At 44.1% G+C, this 21343-nt stretch overlaps 1 protein-coding gene across 1 annotated transcript in view; it reads left to right on the top strand.

Moving 5' to 3' along the window:
- The window catches only part of LOC137326695 (exportin-1-like), a 67311-nt gene that overhangs the window by 33018 nt on the left and 12950 nt on the right, over positions 1-21343 (top strand). The window contains exons 7-20 of the mRNA XM_067992021.1: positions 568-749; positions 2063-2111; positions 2306-2425; positions 4463-4591; positions 5943-6101; positions 6789-6983; positions 8066-8204; positions 11569-11750; positions 11990-12146; positions 13212-13375; positions 14737-14871; positions 16002-16185; positions 17309-17415; positions 17826-18020. Coding sequence (XP_067848122.1) covers positions 568-749; positions 2063-2111; positions 2306-2425; positions 4463-4591; positions 5943-6101; positions 6789-6983; positions 8066-8204; positions 11569-11750; positions 11990-12146; positions 13212-13375; positions 14737-14871; positions 16002-16185; positions 17309-17415; positions 17826-18020 — 2097 coding nt within the window. The remainder of the gene's footprint in view (positions 1-567; positions 750-2062; positions 2112-2305; positions 2426-4462; positions 4592-5942; positions 6102-6788; positions 6984-8065; positions 8205-11568; positions 11751-11989; positions 12147-13211; positions 13376-14736; positions 14872-16001; positions 16186-17308; positions 17416-17825; positions 18021-21343) is intronic.

The following is a 21343-nucleotide window of genomic DNA, read 5'->3' on the forward strand; positions in this document are numbered from 1 at the left end:
CTTGTGCGTGTGCAACTTTCATCCAAGTTAAAGGAGCAAAGCCACCTTTTCTGATCAATATTTTTTGAAATTTTGTGTGGGAAGTAGGGGGACAGACGCTGGGCTCCTTTCAGCCTCCTCGAGATCCATAGCAACAGTCTCGGCTTCATCAAACACCAATTGGTAATATAAGTGGCAATCAAGTGCTCAGCATTTCTGCCTGCCAAACTTGTCAGAAAAAAAGAACGGTGCTTACTGATTTTTGCCTAGTCGTCTTTCCTGCTCTTTTTTGCACTTTGTGTTTTGCACTATGGACTTGCAAGGTTTCTCAAATGTAGCAGGAAACTTATTTGCACCAGTTTAACTCCCACCACCTGATTTCTATGGTTATCCATTGTTTTTTTAAAAAAAATCTTTTTTAACATTAACTAGTTAGTGGTTGATGGAAGTGATGTATGGCTGCATGGAATTTGATATTTTTTAAGAACAAGTGGGCGTTTTATACACTGGAAATACACTTAGATAAGAAATGTGGAATTTATTTTTGGTTTTTATTTTAACCTCGTTCCTTTTTTTTAAAAATTGCAGATCCTCAAACATGAATGGCCCAAAAACTGGCCCACGTTCATAAGTGATATTGTAGGAGCCAGCAGAACCAGTGAATCTTTGTGTCAGAACAACATGGTCATTTTAAAACTGCTGAGTGAAGAAGTATTTGATTTCTCCAGTGGGCAGATGACGCAGGTGAAAGCCAAGCATTTAAAAGACAGGTGGGTGCACAGAGTCAAATGTTCCCTAGATATGTCCTTTCCTTAGCTGAAGGTGGTGGCTCAAGCTGCAGCGGGGGTGGGTACTGTGCCACTCGGCTACCGTTCCTCAAGCAGCCGATCGTTCTTGCACGTGCGTGTGTAATGAGTATCGGCAGGCCGTTCGACTTGGGGAAGCGTAACTAGGGCGAGTGATCTGGCCTGGCGAGAGACTTTTAAACGTGTGTAGCACAATTTGTACCGAGGTACGGAATGCACTGCCTGAAAGGAAGCGGATTCAATAGTAACTTTCAAAAGGGAGTTGGATAAATACTTGAAAAGGAAAAAAATGCACAGTGCTACGGGGCTAGAGCCGGGCGAGTGGGACTAATTGGATAGCTCTTTCAAAGATGCGACACAGGCAAGATGGCCCGAATGGCGGCCTCCTGTGATTCTATATATAGCTATATTCTGGGTTTAACGTGAAATTGGGTGGGTGTGGGGTGGGGGGGCAGTGAGGGTTGGGTAGTGAAAATGCCGGCATTTGCATAATGGATCCATGCACCACAACAAGTCACTCTCCCTAACCAGAGACGAGCCTGAACCTGTCCACGTATTTGGACACTTGCCATGCTATTTTTGGTTTCTTCCCCCCTCAACCCAAGTCTAGGAGCACAGATTATGGGTGTGCCCTTGACTTGGGTTATGCCATCTAGTGGAGCAAAGTCTGGCTGCTTGTACCATCGTGGTTTGGCGGCAGGAATTGGTAAGCAAAAACCTGCAGCCTGGCCATTCAGCATCGCCGTGCGTTTGCAGAGCTCTACCGTGCTGCCCTCACTCCCCATCACTTCTATATGAAATTGTTCTCTACGTCTACCCTGTCAAACCCCTTGATAATTTTTAAAGACCTCTATCGGGTCACCTCTCAGCCTTCTCTCCTCTAGAGAAAAGGGCCCCAGCCTGTACAGTCTTTCCTGAATCCTGAGAAGATGTTTCCACTTGTGGGGGAATCCAGAACTAAGGGTCATAAATATAAGATGGTCATAAATCCAATGAGGAATTCTGGAGAAACTTCTTATCCAAAGAGTGATTAGAATGTGGAACTCACTACCACAAGGAGCAGTTGAGACGACTAGCATAGATGCATTTAAGGGGAAGCTAGATAAACACGTGAGGGAGGGAGGAGTAGAAGGATGTGTTGTTAGGGTTAGATGCAGTAGGGTGGGATGAGGCTCGTGGAGCATAAACACTGGCGTAGACCTGTTGGGCTGATTAGTCTGTTTCTGTACTGTAGTCTTTATATAATATGTATTTGATATTTTTTTTCCCTCCCACAGTATGTGCAATGAATTCTCACAGATATTCCAGCTGTGTCAGTTTGTGATGGTGAGTATATTATTACATGGATCGGGATTGCAGTAGTTGAGTAGAAACGAAAAGTAACCTTTCACCAGAACTGCTGTCCATTTTTTGTTTTTTTAAAAAAAAATTCGGATTTCTACTGTCTTGTGTGGATTTTTTGTTTTACGATGCCGGGTTACTGTGTTCAATAATCCTTTTTTATATTTTAAATATTTCAGGAGAACTCCCAGAATGCCCCTTTAGTCCACGCAACGCTAGAGACATTGCTGAGGTTTCTGAACTGGATCCCTTTAGGTTACATCTTCGAAACTAAACTCATCACCAGCTTGGTGTACAAGGTGAGATTGGCCAATCACCCCTCACCCCGCCTGAATGTTTGTGATATAACCAAGCATCTTTTGCTTTAAACTGGTCCTGTGTTTTTCGACGTTCCTTTTGGCTGCCAGCAGCGTTTCTAGTGGTTTTTGTTAAATGGGGAGCGATTTTTTTTTTTTTTTAATAATTTTTTAAAAAAAATAACCTGGGGCGTTGGAGAACGACTGACCTGGGATATAATTTTTTTTCCCAAACCTGTTTAGAGGAACCCCCACCCCTGTAAATTGGATGTTATGTCAGGTCGGAGTAACTGGATTTTAGCACCCTTCATTGCACGCATCCAACTTGCCACCCTCTCTGGATGCAGGTGCAAAAAAAGATTCCTGGCGATTTGGGGGTGAATTCTGAAGATTTTTATTCCCAGTTTCAATGGATTTCTGATATCTGTAGATAAACTATAGGCAGAGCAGAGGGAATTTTTCTTCTTTCCCCGTGAATTGTTCTGCTATTATGGCCCTTTTGAGTAGGAGTGTTGACCAACAATCCTAGGGTTGGTCACGGACTGCCACTGAGCCCAGACAATCCAGGCCTTTCTGTGCTGCTATTTCTTACTTGCTGATTTATCTCACGTGAACTTTGTGGGCCTGGAGGTTTTGAAGGGGCTGTTGTTAGTGCTGTTGCTTCATTGGTGAATAAATCCTAAATCGGAACACCCAAGATTTATTGGTATCAATAACTGGAGATACGTGCAAATTAATGGAACTGATTTAAACCTTGTTTGTGGCCTGAGGCTCACCTGTGTGACCTGCAGAGACACAACCTGGGAACCCTGCCTTAGCGGGCCAACTGAGGAGACGTATCCTACCACTAATTCCATTGTAAAGCCACATTCATGCTTTTGTGCCTGCTGCAACCTCCAGTTTCAAGGCCATGAATATACAAGAACTGGCTTTGTGGATTCTTTTGAATTACTAGAAGTTGGTCCGAACATTTTAGTGAAAAAAGATTTGTATTTGCATAACTTCAGCGCACTCAAATACTTTGGGGTGCAGTGACTGCTATGTAGTTAAATGGGGCAGGATTTTGCTCACAGCATGGGATGTTTTTAGTTGAAGGAATGTTGACTAGGAGAACTCCCTTCTCTTCGAATAGCGCAGTGGGATTTCCGGCAATACATCACTCAGTTATGCGCTGGAGTGTCAACCTAGATTATGGGCACAAGAGCAACTTGCATTTATGTAGCGTTTTAATGGAGCAAATCATCCCAAGGCGTTTCGCAGCCCAAGTTGATGGCTTTGGTGTTCCAATGTTTAACTGGAGGAAATTACTGCTCATCCAATACTGAATATCGGACAAGAAGTCTGACAACACACGGGTAGCAGAGGTGTCGAGAGAGATGGTGAAGTCGAGCTAGGTGTTGTCAGCATGCAAGTGGGAGCTGGCTCCAGAAGTCCTAGAATTGATGCCATCGTCTTCTTGCTCCTGGGAGTGAATGATGCCAACTGAACCAGGCTGACCACAAAATGTGTGAAATCTGATTAGTTAATTGTTTTGTATTACGATAATACAATAATTTTTAAGTTTTGTCCATATTGAGAAATACATTTGTATAATTCTAGTCCGTGTCCTGTAGCATCGCATATGAGCTGCCGAGCTCTTCAGGTGAAATGGGGTTAGAGGGTGGAGATAATTGGACAAGGGCGCATAAATGTAATTTGGTCCCCCCCCCACCCCCCCCCCTTTTAAAGTGATATACGTTTTGTCCTTGTATTTCCATTATACATTCTTATTTCCCCATTCATAATGGCAGCAGCACATATAATCTCGTCATGCTGTAATTACACCCTCTTTTGGCGGTGGTGCTGGTGGGAAGTTGTAATTACAGTGTCACAAGTTTACATAGGCAGTTTCCTTTATAAATTGGATATTGGAATTTATAATGGAAAAGGTTGACCATAAGTGACTCAGTTGTAAAACTCTTATTTATATATAAATCTACACACTTTTAAAGTTAGCCTTTAATTTTAATCACTCTTCTTTTCTCCCCTCTTTTAACCCAGTTTCTGAATGTGCCCATGTTTCGAAACGTGACATTGAAGTGTTTGACGGAGATTGCTGGCGTCAGTGTCAGTCAGTATGATGAGCAGTTCGTCACATTGTTTACATTAACACTCATTCAGCTCAAACAGGTATGTTGGAACTCATGGCCTGTCAGCATTTGCAACTGGGGATGCTTCCCCGGCAATGCCCAGAGAAACCTCAAAACTGACTCTGTGTAACATGCCAACACTCAAGTCCATACTGGTATTTGTCTCTTGGCATCGAAAACCCAAATGTTAACTTCTAGGATTCAGTTTGGAGCCCACCCCTAACCTGTCAGTAATTAATCCCCTCACCTTCCCCCAATCAGACTGGCTCTCTGGTGCAGAGCATGCTCTGAAATAGATGAGTAAAGGCGTGTCAATTGTTAATGTGAAATGAAGATGATCCTCAACACGATAGAATGTAGTTTTTTTTAATTCATTCATGGGATGTGGACATCGCTGACAAGGCCAGCATTTATTGCCCATCCCTAATTGCCATTGAGAAGGTGGTGGTGAGCTGCCTTCTTGAACCACTGCAGTCCGTGTGGTGAAGGTTCCCCCACAGTGCTGTTAGGAAGGGAGTTCCAGGATTTTGACCCAGCGACGATGAAGGAACGACAATATATTTCCAAGTTTTGGACCTTTTTTGGTGGTGATGCAGCACTTTCAGTTTGAAGCACTATTCCTTATCCATGCAGTTGCCTTGCTTTCTGCTAATTCCAGTGCCATAATTTGGATAGGTTTGCAATCCCGTTTTCATCATTTGGTCGAATAATCAGCAAAACTGGCCAGCTTGCAGCACTCGAGTAGAACAAATTTTGCTCAAACTGCTGTTGTCCAACCCGAGACTTGGCATTGTTGGCTAGACTTGGTTGCAAAGGATCTGTCCTCTAATGATGTAGGCTCTGTCATGTGCAATTACTAATGCATCCCACTTGAGACCATCATATCAACAATGGGTTTCTTTGATCTTTATTCAATCGCTGTTTTTACCCAATTCCACCAGGAGGTAGGGGAGTCTATAACGAGGGGGCATAGATTTAAGGTGAGAGGGGAGAGATACAAAAGGGTCCAGAGGGGCAATTTTTTCACTCAAAGGGTGGTGAGTGTCTGGAACGAGCTGCCAGAGGCAGTAGTAGAGGCGGGTACAATTTTGTCTTTTAAAAAGCATTTGGACAGTTACATGGGTAAGATGGGTATAGAGGGATATGGGCCAAGTGCAGGAAATTGGGACTAGCTTAGTGGTATAAACTGGGCGACATGGACATGTTGGGCCGAAGGGCCTGTTTCCATGTTGTAACTTCTATGATTCTATGATTGACTAGTGTGCTCATTTATTTAAAGGCTGAATTGTGACGTAAGAAAATTTTTAAAAAATTACTTTTGGCCATGCCTAATTGTGGATTTGGTTGTACGATGATGTACCAATTCAATTTTGAGTTCTATTTCCTTCCAGATGCTACCTGCGAATACGAACATTCGGCTTGCATATGCAAATGGGAAGGACGATGAGCAGAACTTCATCCAAAATCTGAGTCTCTTCTTGTGCACATTCTTGAAGGAACATGGCACATTGGTAGAAAGGACACTAGAGCTCAGAGAGGCACTCTTGGATGTAAGTATAAGCTTGGAAAGATGGGATTCGATGATAACTTCTCTCCCCTCCAGTAAATCCTGCTAGCATTCTGGCTCTACAGGTGCTGTTAGCCCCCGGGACCTCAGCAAGTGACCGTTCTTAGTGTGAGAGTCTAGACGGTGACCATTGACAGGACATTTAATCATGGAGGGCATCCCTATGTGCACTTCCTAGCATGGGTCACTGGTGGGGTAAGTGATCTGGCGTGATGCAGCATCCCATGAGTTTTTACAGTTACTTTGTGTAGTGCGATGTCCTGCCAGAGGTACCACAATTTCTGCAGTGTGTCCTGTTTTTGGCAGTGAAAATTCCAGTGTCTGAATCAGGCCAGCGGTTGCATGGATCTCTGCAACAGAAAGGCAAACGAGAGGCAGGGCAGCACTCTGTGTGCCAGGGGAGAGCGGCAGAAGACTGGTGCGGAGAACGATTAGTGTGAAGAGGAGAGAGACACTAAGATCAGTGCTGGAGATCCGGCAATTGACCCTATGCACATGGCATAAATTTTCTTTTTGCGTGCCCACACACAGTGATGGTGACTATAGTGTGTGTATGTGATGTGTGTTTTTTTTTAAAAAGACGTGTATCAAATAGCAAGTACTGCTTTGTCATGAGTAATTATTGCATCCAAGCAGATGTGTATTTAATTTTTTTTTGCTGTTGTTTCAGGGCCTTCACTACATGATTCTGATATCGGAAGTGGAAGAGATAGAGATTTTTAAAATCTGTTTGGAATACTGGAATCATCTGGCGGGAGAGCTTTATCGCGAGAATCCCTTTTCCATCAGTGCCTCTCCTGCTCTGGGGAATCCACACAGTGACGTCCCTCCTAGGAGGCAGATCTACCTACCGGTGCTATCGAAGGTGTGTACTGCTTTAACAGGTGAAGTATGTTCTGCCACATTTTCAAGAGCCAGTCTTGGATTAAGTTCACAGGCCAGGAGAGGTCTATCCTCTTGTGGACTTTACTCCTGATTTTTCCCCCCCCCCCCCCAAAGGAAACCAAACCAAAGAATATTACCATGTGTTCCTTGATGTGACATTTCTTGTGTTCCCTAGTTATTAAATATTAATGATTGGTGTTAGTATAAAATTCCTCAAACACTGTTTTAACAAAGGTGCTACCCCGTTTTAAAATGAACCTCTGCTAATAAATTGGACGTGGCATTTGTTAATATCACGTATAACAAATTCAACCCAAATGTTGCTTTGCTTTATTTTCCTTCAGTCAGAAATATAACAGTTCTAGCTGGGAGGAGGAGGGGAGGCCAGTTAACTGAGCTTCACTGCATTGGAGCTGAATTTGTTCTTGTTTCCTCCTCCACTGACCACCTCCTGTCCACAGGTGAACTGTTCCCAGGCCCCGCCCCGCCCCATCACCGAGAAGGTGCGCACAAATGACCTGGCAACGACGCTTTCTGATTTTCTTTACTTCCCTCTTTGCTGGGATACAGGTCCCTTGGCTTCCCTGTCTGGCACAGTAGTGTTTCAAACGTGCCATGCAGTGTCACTTTAACGCTCTGCACTGCATGATGGTGGGATTGAAGTGAAATCGTCCTGTGTTAATGACTGCCTCCACTGACTGCCCTTGCTGGATAGGCCAGTAACCCCTCACCACTAAAATAAAAACAAAGTACCCTAAAGTTATTTATACTTCTCCCTTCGATCTGTACGATGCCAAGAGGGCAGTCAGTTGACCTGGTACCAGGACCAGTCTCTAAGCTTTGAATGACTGATATCAACCCCGCCTTCTTCTCCTCCCCCCTTTTTTCTCCCCATGGTTTGTCACCTTGAGGTCACAAACTGGACATACCATTCTGGACAATTAGCTTGTTAAACATCATAGTAAGGAAATTTATCACTGGTGCCACACAGGCAGAAACCGTTGAGTGAAGTATCGTTGCACTAAACGTCTTAATAATAAGTTCATGGATTTTGTGTTTCAGGTGAGGCTTATAATGATCAGCCGAATGGCAAAACCAGAAGAGGTGCTTGTGGTGGAGAATGAGCAGGGAGAAGTAGTTCGGGAATTCATGAAAGACACGGACTCCATCAATTTGTACAAAACTATGAGGGAGACACTTGGTAGGTTTGAGACACAAGTCGTGTGGTTTTTTTTTAGTTTTAACTGTTAGTGCAAAAGTTTTAGAATTATTTCCGACTCGTATAGGCCTGGAAGGCCTCAACTTGATCCTGTGGTTTTGCTGAGTTAGTTGATCTCAGCTGGGGGCAGCAGTAGGGGCACCGCAGTTGGCCTCAATGTCTTTTTGAAGGATTAGGGAAGGGGAAGTACACGTAGCAAGGGTTCCTGCACCTAATTGCTAGCCAGTGATCTGTGCTGGAAAACGTGTGGATGTCTGGTACGGAAGGTTTGGGCTCAGTTGATTAACCCCCTCTGATTAAATAGCCTACTCTTGATGCTTTGCAGGCTCTCGTGGAAAAAAAATACCACACTTAAGAGAACTGTGCAACCACACTTAGAATAGTGTGCACAGTTCTGGTCTCCATATTACAAAAAGGATATAGAGGCACTGAAGGTGCAAAAAAGATATACAAGGATGATCTCAGAACTGAGAGGTTATACCGATCAGGAAATACTGAACAGGCTGGGGCTCTCTTCTTTCGAATAAAGAAGACTGAAGGGCGACCTGATAGAGGTCTTTATTATGAAAGTATTTGTTAGGGTAGATGTAGAGAAAATGTTTCTGCTTGTGGGGGAATCCAAAACTAGAGGCCATAAATATAAGACAGTCAGTAATAAATTCAATAAGGAATTCAGGAAGAGCTTCTTCCCCCAGAGTGATTAGAACATGGAACTCACTACTACGAGGAGTAATTAAGGCGAATAGCATAGATGCATTTAAGGGGAAGCTAGATAAGCACGTGAGGGAGAAAGGAATAGAAGGATACGATGATAGGGTTCGATGAAGTAGGGTTGGTGGAGGCTTGTGTGGAGCATAAACGCCGGCATAGTCCATTTGGGCCACATGGCCAGTTTCTGTGCTGTACATTCTGTATAATGACTAGGTGAGCTTCCAGTGGTGGTGGAGATATTCCCGGGGGTAAGGCGCCATCTTCGGAGCGGGCGAGTGGGTAGGGGAACTTTAACTTTTTGGCTACTCCCTGAATATTTTTCTTCCCTCCCTGTGCCCGCTGCACAAGCTTCTCCTCAAAACAAAATGGGTGAGATTGGGGGCCATGCCCCTGCAATCCCTGGGAGGGGAGGAATGTCGCTGGTGTGCCGACAAGCTGTGCCACCGCTCTGCCTATTCCTCCAATCCTGGTGATAATGAATGAGAGGATCTGCACTTGTTTGAGTTTTGTCACAAATTGAAGCTGAATGCTGAAATGGTTACAGATCAAGCTCCCATGGGTGTCATTACTCTGTTAATAGTGTCACGTCAAAGGAATTGATTTTTTAAATCCGAAATCTGGAGATTAATAAACAAATGTAAAATGCTTGTCTGCTTTTATATAAATACTACACGCTGAGGTAGGAGAACCTCAGCTGGGTGTCTTAAAGACAATGTGATGGCGTTCTGAATTACAACCCAAGTTGAGGACTTGATGCTGCCGTTGAATGAAAATTGGGCAAAAGCCACTTCATCGTTCCTCTCAAGTACAATTGCACTGAGCACCCAAAAATAAAACCCTCATCTGTGTTATAAATGCATCAGCTTTTAAATTAGCTGGTCCCTTTGGGAGATGCTCTGTGCTGATGGGGTGTGGTCTGCATCAGGTATAGTCAGGTAAAGTGAGAAACTTTGGGGATTACCCGAGTCGAAAGGATAACTGTAAAACTAGTCGGGAACGGCAGCTTGTGCGGGCCACAATTTTGTGATCTGAGTTTTCACCTGCGATTCCTCACAGTGATATCTCTGTCGGTCATAAGAACCAAGAGCAGGAGTAGGCCGCTCGGCCCCTCGAGCCTGCTCCGCCGTTCAATAAGATCGTGGCTGATCTTCTACCTCAGCTCCACTTTCCCGCCCTGTCCCCATAATCCCTTGATTCCATTCGTGTCCCGGGAGCTCAGCCACATTCTGCCCGCTGAGGAAATACAAAGAAAGACTTCAAAAAATTGGGGCTTTTCCGTTAGAATGCCGCAGATTACAAGACAATAACAGATTACAGGACAATATAACTGAAGTGTTTAAAATTATGGAAGGATGGGGGAGGGTAGAGAGAAGCAGACAGTTTCTAGTCTTTGCGGGTTCCAGAACAAGGGGCCATTGATAAAAGATGAAATGCAAGGATGGAGCAATAGAAACTTTTTACACAACGTTGAGGCGGGGTAATTCACTTTTTGCCTCAACCGCTAACCCTGGGAGTATGTGAACATTCAAGATTGGATAAGTGGGTAAAGGGATATGCGAAGGAGGCAGAGGTGATTGACTGTGGAAGGAAAACACTGCCATGGACTGGTTGGGCCGAATGGCCTGTTTCCATGTTATAACTTTTCTATATTTATTTCTTGCCTTGCCCCCCCCCCCCATACCTTGGATTGCTGTCGTGTACCTATAGCAGATGATTATTGTATGGTGTTGGCGAAGGCCTGGGAATGGCACGCTGTCTATATAATTGTGATCAGCCCTATGAAAGGACATTACTATTTGTTTCCCCCCCATTCTTGGTGCTTTGATCACCCTGTAAAGGAGCTCTAATCCATTTCCCATTTCTGACAAACCTCTACCAAGAATGTTCATATCTTTTCTCCTGTCAGATACTAACGGACATGTTGTGTATTTGCGGTTGTTTCTTTTAAATCTCATTCGAGGGGAATGGAATATTTTCCATTTTTGGCACCAGTAACGAGCATCGAGCACTCCCCGGTCAGCTATCGCATGGTTAGATGCAGAGTAATATTCCCTCTACTCTGTCCCGACCATGCATCTCAGTCTCAACCTCAGGAGCGTGCACCATTTCCCATATCAACTCTCTGTGGGCTCTCGAGTGAGATTGCCAGATTAGGGATAATTTGTGCTTTGGGCCAACGCCCTCTAGGAACTGCCCAAACTCATCTCGTGTAGGACCTTTGCAACCAGCCAAGGGGGATACGTTCATCCTATCCTGGGCTGGATTCAAACCCAGCTCCCAGCAATGGAAGGTTGTTTGGTAACACTCTGTACCATCCAGTCAATCTGATCTTAATAGGCAGCGTAGGGCTTCATGTAGAAATACTTGTCCCAGTGCTAATGTTGCCCCTTTTTAATAAAGGAAATCCAGGCGTAACCAATTATGAAGTGTTAGGAAGGACACCAAGGGCAATTCCAGAATTTGAAGAATTAGGCAAGAAGTGGCATAACCTTTGCCAAAAACATTTAGTGGGAGAGGGAGGATGTGCTCTCCTGATCCCCTTTTCACTCCTTCCCTTAATGGTCGCACCTATGGAAGGACATGACAAAGTATGAAACCTTAAGTTTAAAGAGGCTTTTTTTTTCCCCTGTTTCAGTATATCTCACACATTTAGACTACGCTGACACAGAATGCATTATGACCGAGAAGCTACACAACCAAGTGAACGGCACCGAATGGTCGTGGAAGAACCTCAACACACTTTGCTGGGCAATCGGCTCAATCAGCGGTGCGATGCACGAGGAGGATGAGAAACGCTTCCTCGTCACGGTCATCAAGGTCAGTCAGTGCCGGGGATTTCCAGTTCACAAGTATAGAGTAATACTGCTTCATATCTTTCACTTAGGTTGTACCCCCAAATCCGATGTCGGAGAGGGAGTGGTCATGTCTGTTTCCCATGAGCATTCAGGGATTGGTAATGCCTTGAACACACAGACCAAAAAAAATAAGATGTGACGCCTGAACACTCTCTCTCTGCTGGTTTTACTCACCATTGTATTGTATTGTTGACTTTTAAGGATTTGCTGGGTCTTTGTGAACAAAAACGTGGGAAGGATAACAAGGCTATTATTGCCTCTAATATAATGTACGTGGTGGGACAGTACCCCCGGTTCCTTCGAGCTCACTGGAAGTTCCTGAAGACTGTGGTGAACAAGCTCTTCGAATTTATGCATGGTAAGTGAGTCTTGTCATGTTGCCTGGCTTGTATTCATTGTGGAACTGGTAGCTGCTGTGCAGGTTTGTTTGCTCTTGTGAATATTTATTTTGACAATGCAACAGACCTTTTGTGTTTGTGTCTACGGAATAATGTATATTACTTGTGGTGTCAGCTGTGGCTCAGTGGGTAGCACTCTCTCCGAGTCAGAAGGTTGTGGGTTCAAGTCCCACTCCAGAGACTTGAGCACAAAATCTAGGGAGTGCTCACGGTCGGAGGTGTCTTCTTTCGGATGAGACGTTAAATGTCTAGCCTCTCAGGTGGATGTAAAAGATCCCATGGCATTATTTCGAAGAGCAGGGGAGTTCTCCCCCAGTGTCCGGGTCAATATTTATCCCTCAACCAACATGACAAACAGATTATCTGGTCATTATCACATTGCTGTTTGTGGGATCTTGCTGTGCACAAAGTGGCTGCCACATTTCCTACATTGCAACAGCAACTACACTTCAAAAGAAAGTACTTCATCGACTGCAAAGCGCTTTGGGACACCCTGAGGTTGTGAAAGGTGCTATATAAATGCAAGTTTTTTTTTTCTGTTAAAATCAGGAAATTTTTATTGTCAAATTTTACTCTACCAGTGTATGTAAATGTGCAGTTTCTGTATTTCCACTGATGTGCCTCTGCAGAATTAATTTTGTGCAAAAATACTGTACCCTCAATTTGTGAAGAATTTCTGTTACTATTGCCCTGATTTCAGTGTTTTATTTTCAAAAAGGATACATGGAACTGTTTTGGAATTAAATTTTTCAGCCGTTCATTCATAGAACGGCACCTTAACATAGCATTAAAGGAAGGGGGGGGTGAGAACATGGGCCTCTATGCACAATTCCATTGAATTGCGTTAAGTGTGGAAATGTGTTGCACTAAGTTCTATGCAAGTTAAGCCCAAGTTTCAAAGCTGATCAAGTTCAGATTTTTTTTTAAAAAAAATGCATCTAAAAGGGTTTTTAATTTAATTTGTAGCTAAAATTTTTTTTACAAATTTAAATGAAACTTTTTTTACTCCTTTTTTTGCTTCTCAGAAACCCACGATGGCGTCCAGGACATGGCTTGTGACACGTTTATTAAGATAGCACAGAAGTGCCGGCGTCACTTTGTCCAAGTGCAGGTGGGAGAGGTGATGCCTTTCATTGATGAGATCTTGACAAACATCAACACCATCATATGTGACCTGCAGCCTCATCAGGTCAGTGCTGACGCAGCTGTAGTTTGCATATTTTACAAGTGTCGCCAACTTGAGTCAGCGGCTCTCCCTCTCTCTCCTGCTATCCCTTACTATGAAATGCAGCTACCCTTAAAAAAAACCATTGACGTCGTAGCCCGGCCACAAATATGCCATCAGGTTAAGGGAGCCAGGCCCATGACCGCAAACGTGGGAAGCCACTTTTCCAGCTGTTCGTCGGTGCAACTGATACTTGAGTGATATACTGAGCTTTTAATGTTTTTTACAATGGAGCACCCAAAACTGCACACAGTACTTTTTTTTTAGCTGTGGCCTAACCAGTATATTGTACACATTTGTGACTTCTTTCTACTTGTACTCTTTTATATAGAGCAAAGGGAAATGCTGTCTGGAGACTGGGTACTTCCACGTTTGAAGGATAAGTGACAGGGCAGCAACTACCCATTGTGAAATTGAAATTAGGAACTCACTATTTCAGGAATCCTAGGAGTAAACGCACATCCCATCACTGTAGGCAGAAGGAAAGCAACTGGACAATATAAATAAAATATTGGGGAGAGGGAAGGAAATTTAGCTCACTTTTTCTGCAGTATTAGCGTGTCTCCCATGACCTTTCTGACAGTGCATTACCTGACTCACTATTTTAAAAAGACAAGAATATCACACTAACACACTGCATTATTCTGCTACAGTGTAGCTATGTCACTTTAAAGCCACATACTCTAATTGCTGATTAAATAAACACATTTAATTGAGTGACGTGTTTGTTAATTTCATGCTATAGGTTAATGACTGGGTTTTTCTTTCATTTGTAATGCAGTGTGACTTTGGGGTGTGATGTCTAGTGTGTGACAAATGCACACAAGGTGCATACATAGTGGGTTGGACCTGCAAAAAACAATTACATTTTAATGGGACAGTATCCTGAATGGTGGTTAGTTTCAAAATGTGACTAATAATGTATCAAATGAAACAAGATACAAGTGAGATGTGTAACAGGAGGGTGATTTACTAAATGCAATAGAATTATAAGTAAATTTTGTAACTTAATTTGACAGAAATTTGGCCTGTATGAGGCAAACAACACTTGCCTTATGCTATTTCAAGTCACTCTTCTCACTGCTTCAAGTAATGTGGACACAAAGCACAGAATTTCTCTTGATTCCCAGGATGAAAGGGAATATTTTGGAGTTGCCTTTGGCCACTGTTTCATGTCCTTGGGAGATGCTGTGTAACGTCAAAGAAGCCTGAGGTTTAATAGCTGCACAGCTTGATGGTGACACACAAGGCACGTGATTCAACACCAATCTCTAGACATTCTTTCATGAGGAAAATTAAGGCAAAATACTTATTTTCAACGTCAGGTGCACACGTTCTACGAAGCCGTTGGTTACATGATCGGAGCTCAGACTGATCAGACCGTCCAGGAGCATCTGATTGAAAAATACATGCTTTTGCCTAACCAGGTGTGGGATAGCATCATTCAGCAAGCAACTAAGGTGAGTTAGACAACTGATGGGAAGGTCAATTCATTATACGTTTAATGAGAGATCTGCACTTCTTTCTGGGCTGTCGTCCTTTACGTTGGGCCATTAGGTTAATGAAATCATTTTGAAGGCAACGCTCTCTATGTTCTTGCAACTCTTTTATGGAAAAATATTACAAGAAACAAAGGTCTGAAATTGTGAATGAGCATAAAATCAAAATTCAAATACGGGTTTCGGAAGAGCAAGACGGTCGTATGTAGTAAATAAGAACAATTTCTAAGCTCTGTGCGACATTAACAAATACTATAGCAATGAGGCATTAAGTGCCCCTTTGTTTCTTTTATCTCCACAGTTATCAATTACGCTGATATAACCTGCGGCTTCTTTTCCCCACTACCAACCATTTCCTTAAACCCCTCACCTCCAACAGGTGCCAGGAGCTCATGGATTTCTTTATCACTTAAGATTGGGACCATCTGTTCAGCCGCCTCCCCAGATCCTAGCCCTGAACCTGTGCCTTTCTCTAGTTTTTTTTTCTCGTGTTCCCCTCTGAGCTCAGCTTGCCCATAAGACTTCACCGCCTGCTCTCTTGACCCTATTCCCACTAAACTGCTAACCATCCAATTTCCCTTCCTGGCCCCTATGTTTGCTGTAAACGGTTTATTTTCCTCAGGTGCTGCCCCCCTCCCAATCAAAAATCCACTATCATCCCCTCAAAAAAAAAACTCGATCTCTCCATCCTTGCAAACTACTGCCCCGTCTCCAACTTCCTTTCCTATAAGTTAACAATTACAAACTCTGGAGAGAATATGGAGATTGGATCTTAATGGGGAATTCAGTAGTGTTTTCCACCTGAGCTCCAAGATCTTAAATGTAGTCTTCTCGTGATCTCAGGCTTGTTGTAGAGATGTGCCGTTTGGACGATGGGTACTTCCCCCACAGGGAAATTGGAGTGATGGGCATCACCATTTACTGGTGCCCAGCTGGAATGCCACGAGGAGAGGCCTGAGCACTTCATGCCGCCTGCCCCTCCATTTGGCCGCAACAGAAAGGAGCGGGTGAGATGCAAAGGGGAAATGTTTAGAGCACTTTGCCCCTCTAATAGATGCGCATCCCATTTATGTACGTCTTCCTTTATAAAGAACGTGGATATTCTGAAGGATGCAGAGACGGTAAAGCAGCTTGGGAGTATCCTGAAGACCAACGTGAGGGCTTGCAAAGCAGTTGGACATCCATTTGTCATCCAGCTGGGACGAATATATCTGGATATGCTCAACGTGTACAAGTGTTTGAGTGAAAATATCTCTGCTGCCATCCAGGCAAACGGTAAATAGTCTTTTTTTTTTTTGCGGGGGGATGAGGGGGAGGTTAAAGCAAGTTGTTTCAAAATTCTCTTCTTGGGTATTGGAAATTCCCCCACCCACAAAAAGCTGTTGAGGCTGGGGTTCAATTGAAAATTTAAAGACTGAGTTTGATAGATTTTTGTTAGGCAAGGGTATTAAAGGTTACTGAACCAAGGCGGGTAGATGGAGTTAAGATGCAGATCAACCATGATCTAATTGAATGGCAGAACAGGCTCGAGGGGCTGAATGGCCTACTCCTGTTCCTATGTTCCTTTCGGTGCCCCTGAAGAAAATAGCAGTCTTTCATGGCTTGTCCAATTGGGGAAGGAAAGCTCTGCTATCCATTGAGGATGTGATTACAGGCTTGGAATGGACTGGATTAGGAAGACAAATAATGGTGTTTACAGACCGTTCCTTTTTAGTTATCAAGCACGTTTCATGTTTACGTGGCTTTGGAGTGGAGCAGGATAGGTTGCGAATACATTTTGAAATCTTGTGTATAAGATGTACCCTGCTTTTATTTCTCTCTTTCTCCCACCACTCTCCTTCAGAAGTAACGGAGGAGACTGCTTTAGAGAGTGACTTCTAAATAAACGGTTTTCGATCTATGATCTATACAATATATCACGGTATGTTAAGGGCCACGTGTTGCAGTTTCATGCCTGTGGTTTCCCACACAGTGAGTCCTCCATCTCAAACCAGCTAGTAATCCTCCAAACCTTTGCTCCCAGCAACCCCCCAGGGTAAAAGCTGCGAGACAGCTGGCATCTTTGCTTGTCGTACAATGAAGTGTTGCTGTGAGGAAGTGATGGATGAGGGACTCCTGGGGAGACTCTGGCTGTGGCACAGCTTTGGCTGAAGCCTGATTCTCTTCCAACCAGGGGAAGGTATGGCGCACTCAGGAGCCCAAGAGGAGAAAATCAAATTGCCAAATGAATGTACCCCCTCCCCTCCGCAAACCCTCTCCTTGTTGGGGTACAGTAAAGAGAGAGCCCGTGCAAGCAAGACAAAACGGGCAAGATAACTGACCAGACCATAGAAGGGATGGGCAGCTGATCCTGATGGCTACTCTTAATCTATATTTGTACATTCTTTTTTTCAATTAGGTGAAGTTGTTACTAAGCAACCATTAATCAAAAGCATGAGGACAGTGAAGAGGGAGACATTGAAGTTGATATCTGGCTGGGTGAGCCGGTCCTCAGACCCACAGCTGGTGAGTACAATCGGCACATCTTAACTTGGCCTCCCGGAACAACCCTACTGTTCTCTTCCATTGAGCTGTTCCTTTTAAGTTAACTGTCCCCCCTCCCATGTCCCCCACCTTTGGTGCTCGTGGCCTAGACATTTCTATTTTTGTGAACTGAGGGCACCTGGGCAGTCCACTGATGGGCAGTAACCAGTTTTTAAAAGAAAAAAACACCAAGCTTGACTTTTACCTCCTAGGTTTTCCTCTTTTAATCCCCCATCCCCTGCTACTAGGATATGCTGTAATCATAACCGGTTTCCATTGCCCATTCTTGTGACCTTGTGGGTTAGTTCTGTCATCCCACTAACAAAAAGAGAAACCATGCAAAGTTACCCAGTCACAACAGCTACACTCTCACCCTCCTCTTCCTCTTTCAGGTTGCGGAAAACTTTGTTCCCCCGCTGCTTGACGCAGTGCTGATTGACTACCAGAGGAACGTTCCTGCGGCCCGGGAGCCCGAAGTGTTGAGTACAATGGCCACGATAGTCAACAAACTGGAGAACCACATCACTGCAGAGGTCCCTCAGATCTTTGACGCCTTGTTTGAGTGCACTCTGGATATGATCAACAAGGTAAGTTTGAGTCCGATTGTAGGAAATTTACTGCGTGTCGTGCGATCTGATCAGTATAATCCATAACATTTGACGAGCGAAGGAGTTGAAGACAAAATAGTCTCCTCGGCATCACTGGATTTCAGGGGCTGGGACTAATTTCCTTCCCTGCTCAGTTGTCAATGCGGCCTCTGTTAATCCCTAAATAGTACGTGTTAGTAGTCTGTCTCTGTGCTAGTTGAAGTCTGACTGTCTCTCTTTCAATATATAAATGTTAAATTAACAGTTCTGATGGTGCTAATTTAAAAGTAAAACCAACTTAGACTGGCAAGTTTGATTGACCAGCAATTTATGTCTTGCTTCACTTCTAAAATACAAAGTTTACTAAAGTTGTATCTTCCAGTAGCTTCTAGCTTTAATCCTTCCTAATGCGGTTTTCAAGGTGCCAGGCACAATCCTCTGAAGGGAAGTGAAATCCAATCCACAAAGATACTGAAGTTCAATGTGTGGCCTGCGCTGTTTTGGCCAAGCTCCAGTTGTAGATGACTTCCACATCCCTGGGCTATTTTTTAAAAATTCATTCATGGGATGTGGGCGTCGCTGGCAAGGTCAGCATTTACTGCCCTTGAGAAGGTGGTGGTGAGCCGCCACCTTGAACCGCTGCAGTCTGTGTGGTGAAGGTTCTCCCACAGTGCTGTTAGGAAGGGAGTTCCAGGATTTTGACCCAGTGATGATGAAGGAACGGCGATATATTTCCAAGTCGGGATGGTGTGTGACTTGGAGGGGAACGTGCGGGTGGTGGTGTTCACATATGCCTGCTGCCCTTGTCCTTCCAGGTGGTAGAGGTCGCGGGTTTGGGAGGTGCTGTCGAAGAAGCCTTGGCGAGTTGCTGCAGTGCATTCCTGTGGATGGTACACACTGCAGCCACGTTGCACCGGTGGTGAAGGGAGTGAATGTTTAGGGTGGTGGATGGGGTGCCAATCAAGCGGGCTGCTTTGTCCTGGATGGTGTCGAGCTTCTTGAGTGTTGATGGAGCTGCACTCATCCAGGCAAGTGGAGAATATGCCATCACACCCCTGACTTGTGCCTTGTAGATGGTGGAAAGGTTTTGGGGAGTCAGGAGGTGAGTCACTCACCACAGAATACCCAGCCTCTGACCTGCTCTTGTAGCCACAGTATTTATATGGCTGGTCCAGTTAAGTTTCTGGTCAATGGTGACCCCCAGGATGTTGATGGTGGGGGTTCGGCGATGGTAATGCCATTGAATGCCAAGGGGAGGTGGTTAGATTCTCTCTTGTTGGAGATGGTCATTGCCTGGCACTTGTCTGGCACGAATGTTACTTGCCACTTATCAGCCCAAGCCTGGATGTTGTCCAGTTCTTGCTGCATGCGGGCTCGGACTGCTTCATTATCTGAGGGGTTGCGAATGGAACTGAACACTGTGCAATCATCAGCGAACATCCCCATTTCTGACCTTATGATGGAGGGAAGGTCATTGATGAAGCAGCTGAAGATGGTTGGGCCTAGGATACTGCCCTGAGGAACTCCTGGGGCTGAGATGATTGGCTCCAACAACCAAAGAACGGAGGTGGAGGTGAAGGAGGAGGAGGAGAATTGGCCAGGGTTTTTGTTTCTGATTCTGATCCAGTGACCCCTACATGGCACGTGTATGTTTATGGATACTGGGTGAAGGCAGGATTGAACTCGACGACTCCTTAAACTCCGCCCTTCCTCCAGTAGTACCAGTCTGACAGGTGGAGAACGACCACTTAGGTTCTGTCCAGGAGGCCTCCTGACACTGTGGAACCTCTCCTCAGCTCCTGTCATTGCCGTAAAGGGGTGGGGGGGGAAACTGAGTATTAAATTGTCGTGGCTGAAGTGCCATTGAATTATGACACAATGGAAGAAAATATTTTATACGGTAGTGATATAAACCAAATACTCACTGGTACCCATTAAATGTAAACTTATCCCACGTGAGTAGGGACTTATGCAGCTAATTAATCAGCTGTTTTATTGGATAAATTCTATATTCAGTAGACTGAATATTTTGTTAAAGTGTGGAGTCGGGTCCTGTAATTTTTTTATTATCCCTGTGGGTATATTGCTTTCCATTTCCTCATTTACATTTTTGTAACTTTTTTATGATTCTTTCACTGCTCCTTTTTGTCAGCTTACAAACCAAACAGCTTAACTTTCTTTGTCATCTGTTAAAAGTAACTTGTTTAATTTTCTTTTCTAAATGGGCGGTATAAATAGAATGCATAGTGGGGGAATCTGGATGGTTCCAACGGATTAGCACACTGCCCTTTCACCTCCTGGAATTTGTATTCGTGTCCAGTTCAGCCTGATGAGATGAACATCTCCACCTTTTCTGTAAGGGTCTTCCCATGTGAAACAGGTTTGGATAATTTCAGTACCACTTCCTAGTAGCTGTGGGTTCACAGCATGAAACCGCTCATAACATGGTACACCTTGGCACTTCATTTCTGAGAGGCAATAGATGTAGCTAGTGTAGAAAATGCAAAAACACTTCACTTGGGAAGCGAGGGATAGCGATTGTGTCTTGCGAATAGCACAACATCGAAGGAGAAGATCTGTAGAGTAATTTTAAAATACTTCCCCCTTTCCCACACCTGCACCAGTGTAGTAGTTAGGCTTAAAACATTTTGCCATCCTTGGATACCTGCCATTTTGGTTGTCGTACTTGCTATGTAGCCATTGCTAGTCACAGGTGCCATCAGCGAGGTCCAGTGTGGAACATGGGGGATGTAGAGGACTGGAAGAGCTCGTGACGGTCCAGTCCCAAAGTTGGAGAAATATCGTGCACTATACCTCTCGCAGCAGTCAATCACTTTGTGTTAAATATCTATCCAGTTGCCTCTTGAATTTGCCGTCGCTGTCTGACTAGGCAGTGCATAGTTAGTGTGTTCCATACATTCGCCACCCTCTGGGTTAGATAGTTAAATCTCTTCATCTTCCCTTTTCTGAGTTTGCCCCTTTGGCATAATCGGAAGCTCAACCACAACTTTATTAGGGTCCGAATTATTTATACAATCTTAGAATCTTGAAAAAAAAATAGCATTGTTTTCAAGACCAGATCCTCGTGTACCACAAGAGAACATGGCAGTGTGGTAAATGTGAGACCAGAATGGCAACTCCCCGTCTGCTAGTCACTCCTGATCATTCCAAATTGTTTTTGCACCAAAAAGTTCAAATTGTACTCAAATGAATTAATCTTAGAACTGTTAACGGTCTGATTTCAATATTAAAATTGTGGCAGTAAAGTTTTTTTGTTTGATATTTGATGATGCTACTTGCAGACTGTACAAAGATTGTAAATT

The sequence above is a fragment of the Heptranchias perlo genome, chromosome 10, assembly GCF_035084215.1.
Source record: "Heptranchias perlo isolate sHepPer1 chromosome 10, sHepPer1.hap1, whole genome shotgun sequence".
Classification (NCBI taxonomy): Eukaryota; Metazoa; Chordata; class Chondrichthyes; order Hexanchiformes; family Hexanchidae; genus Heptranchias; species Heptranchias perlo.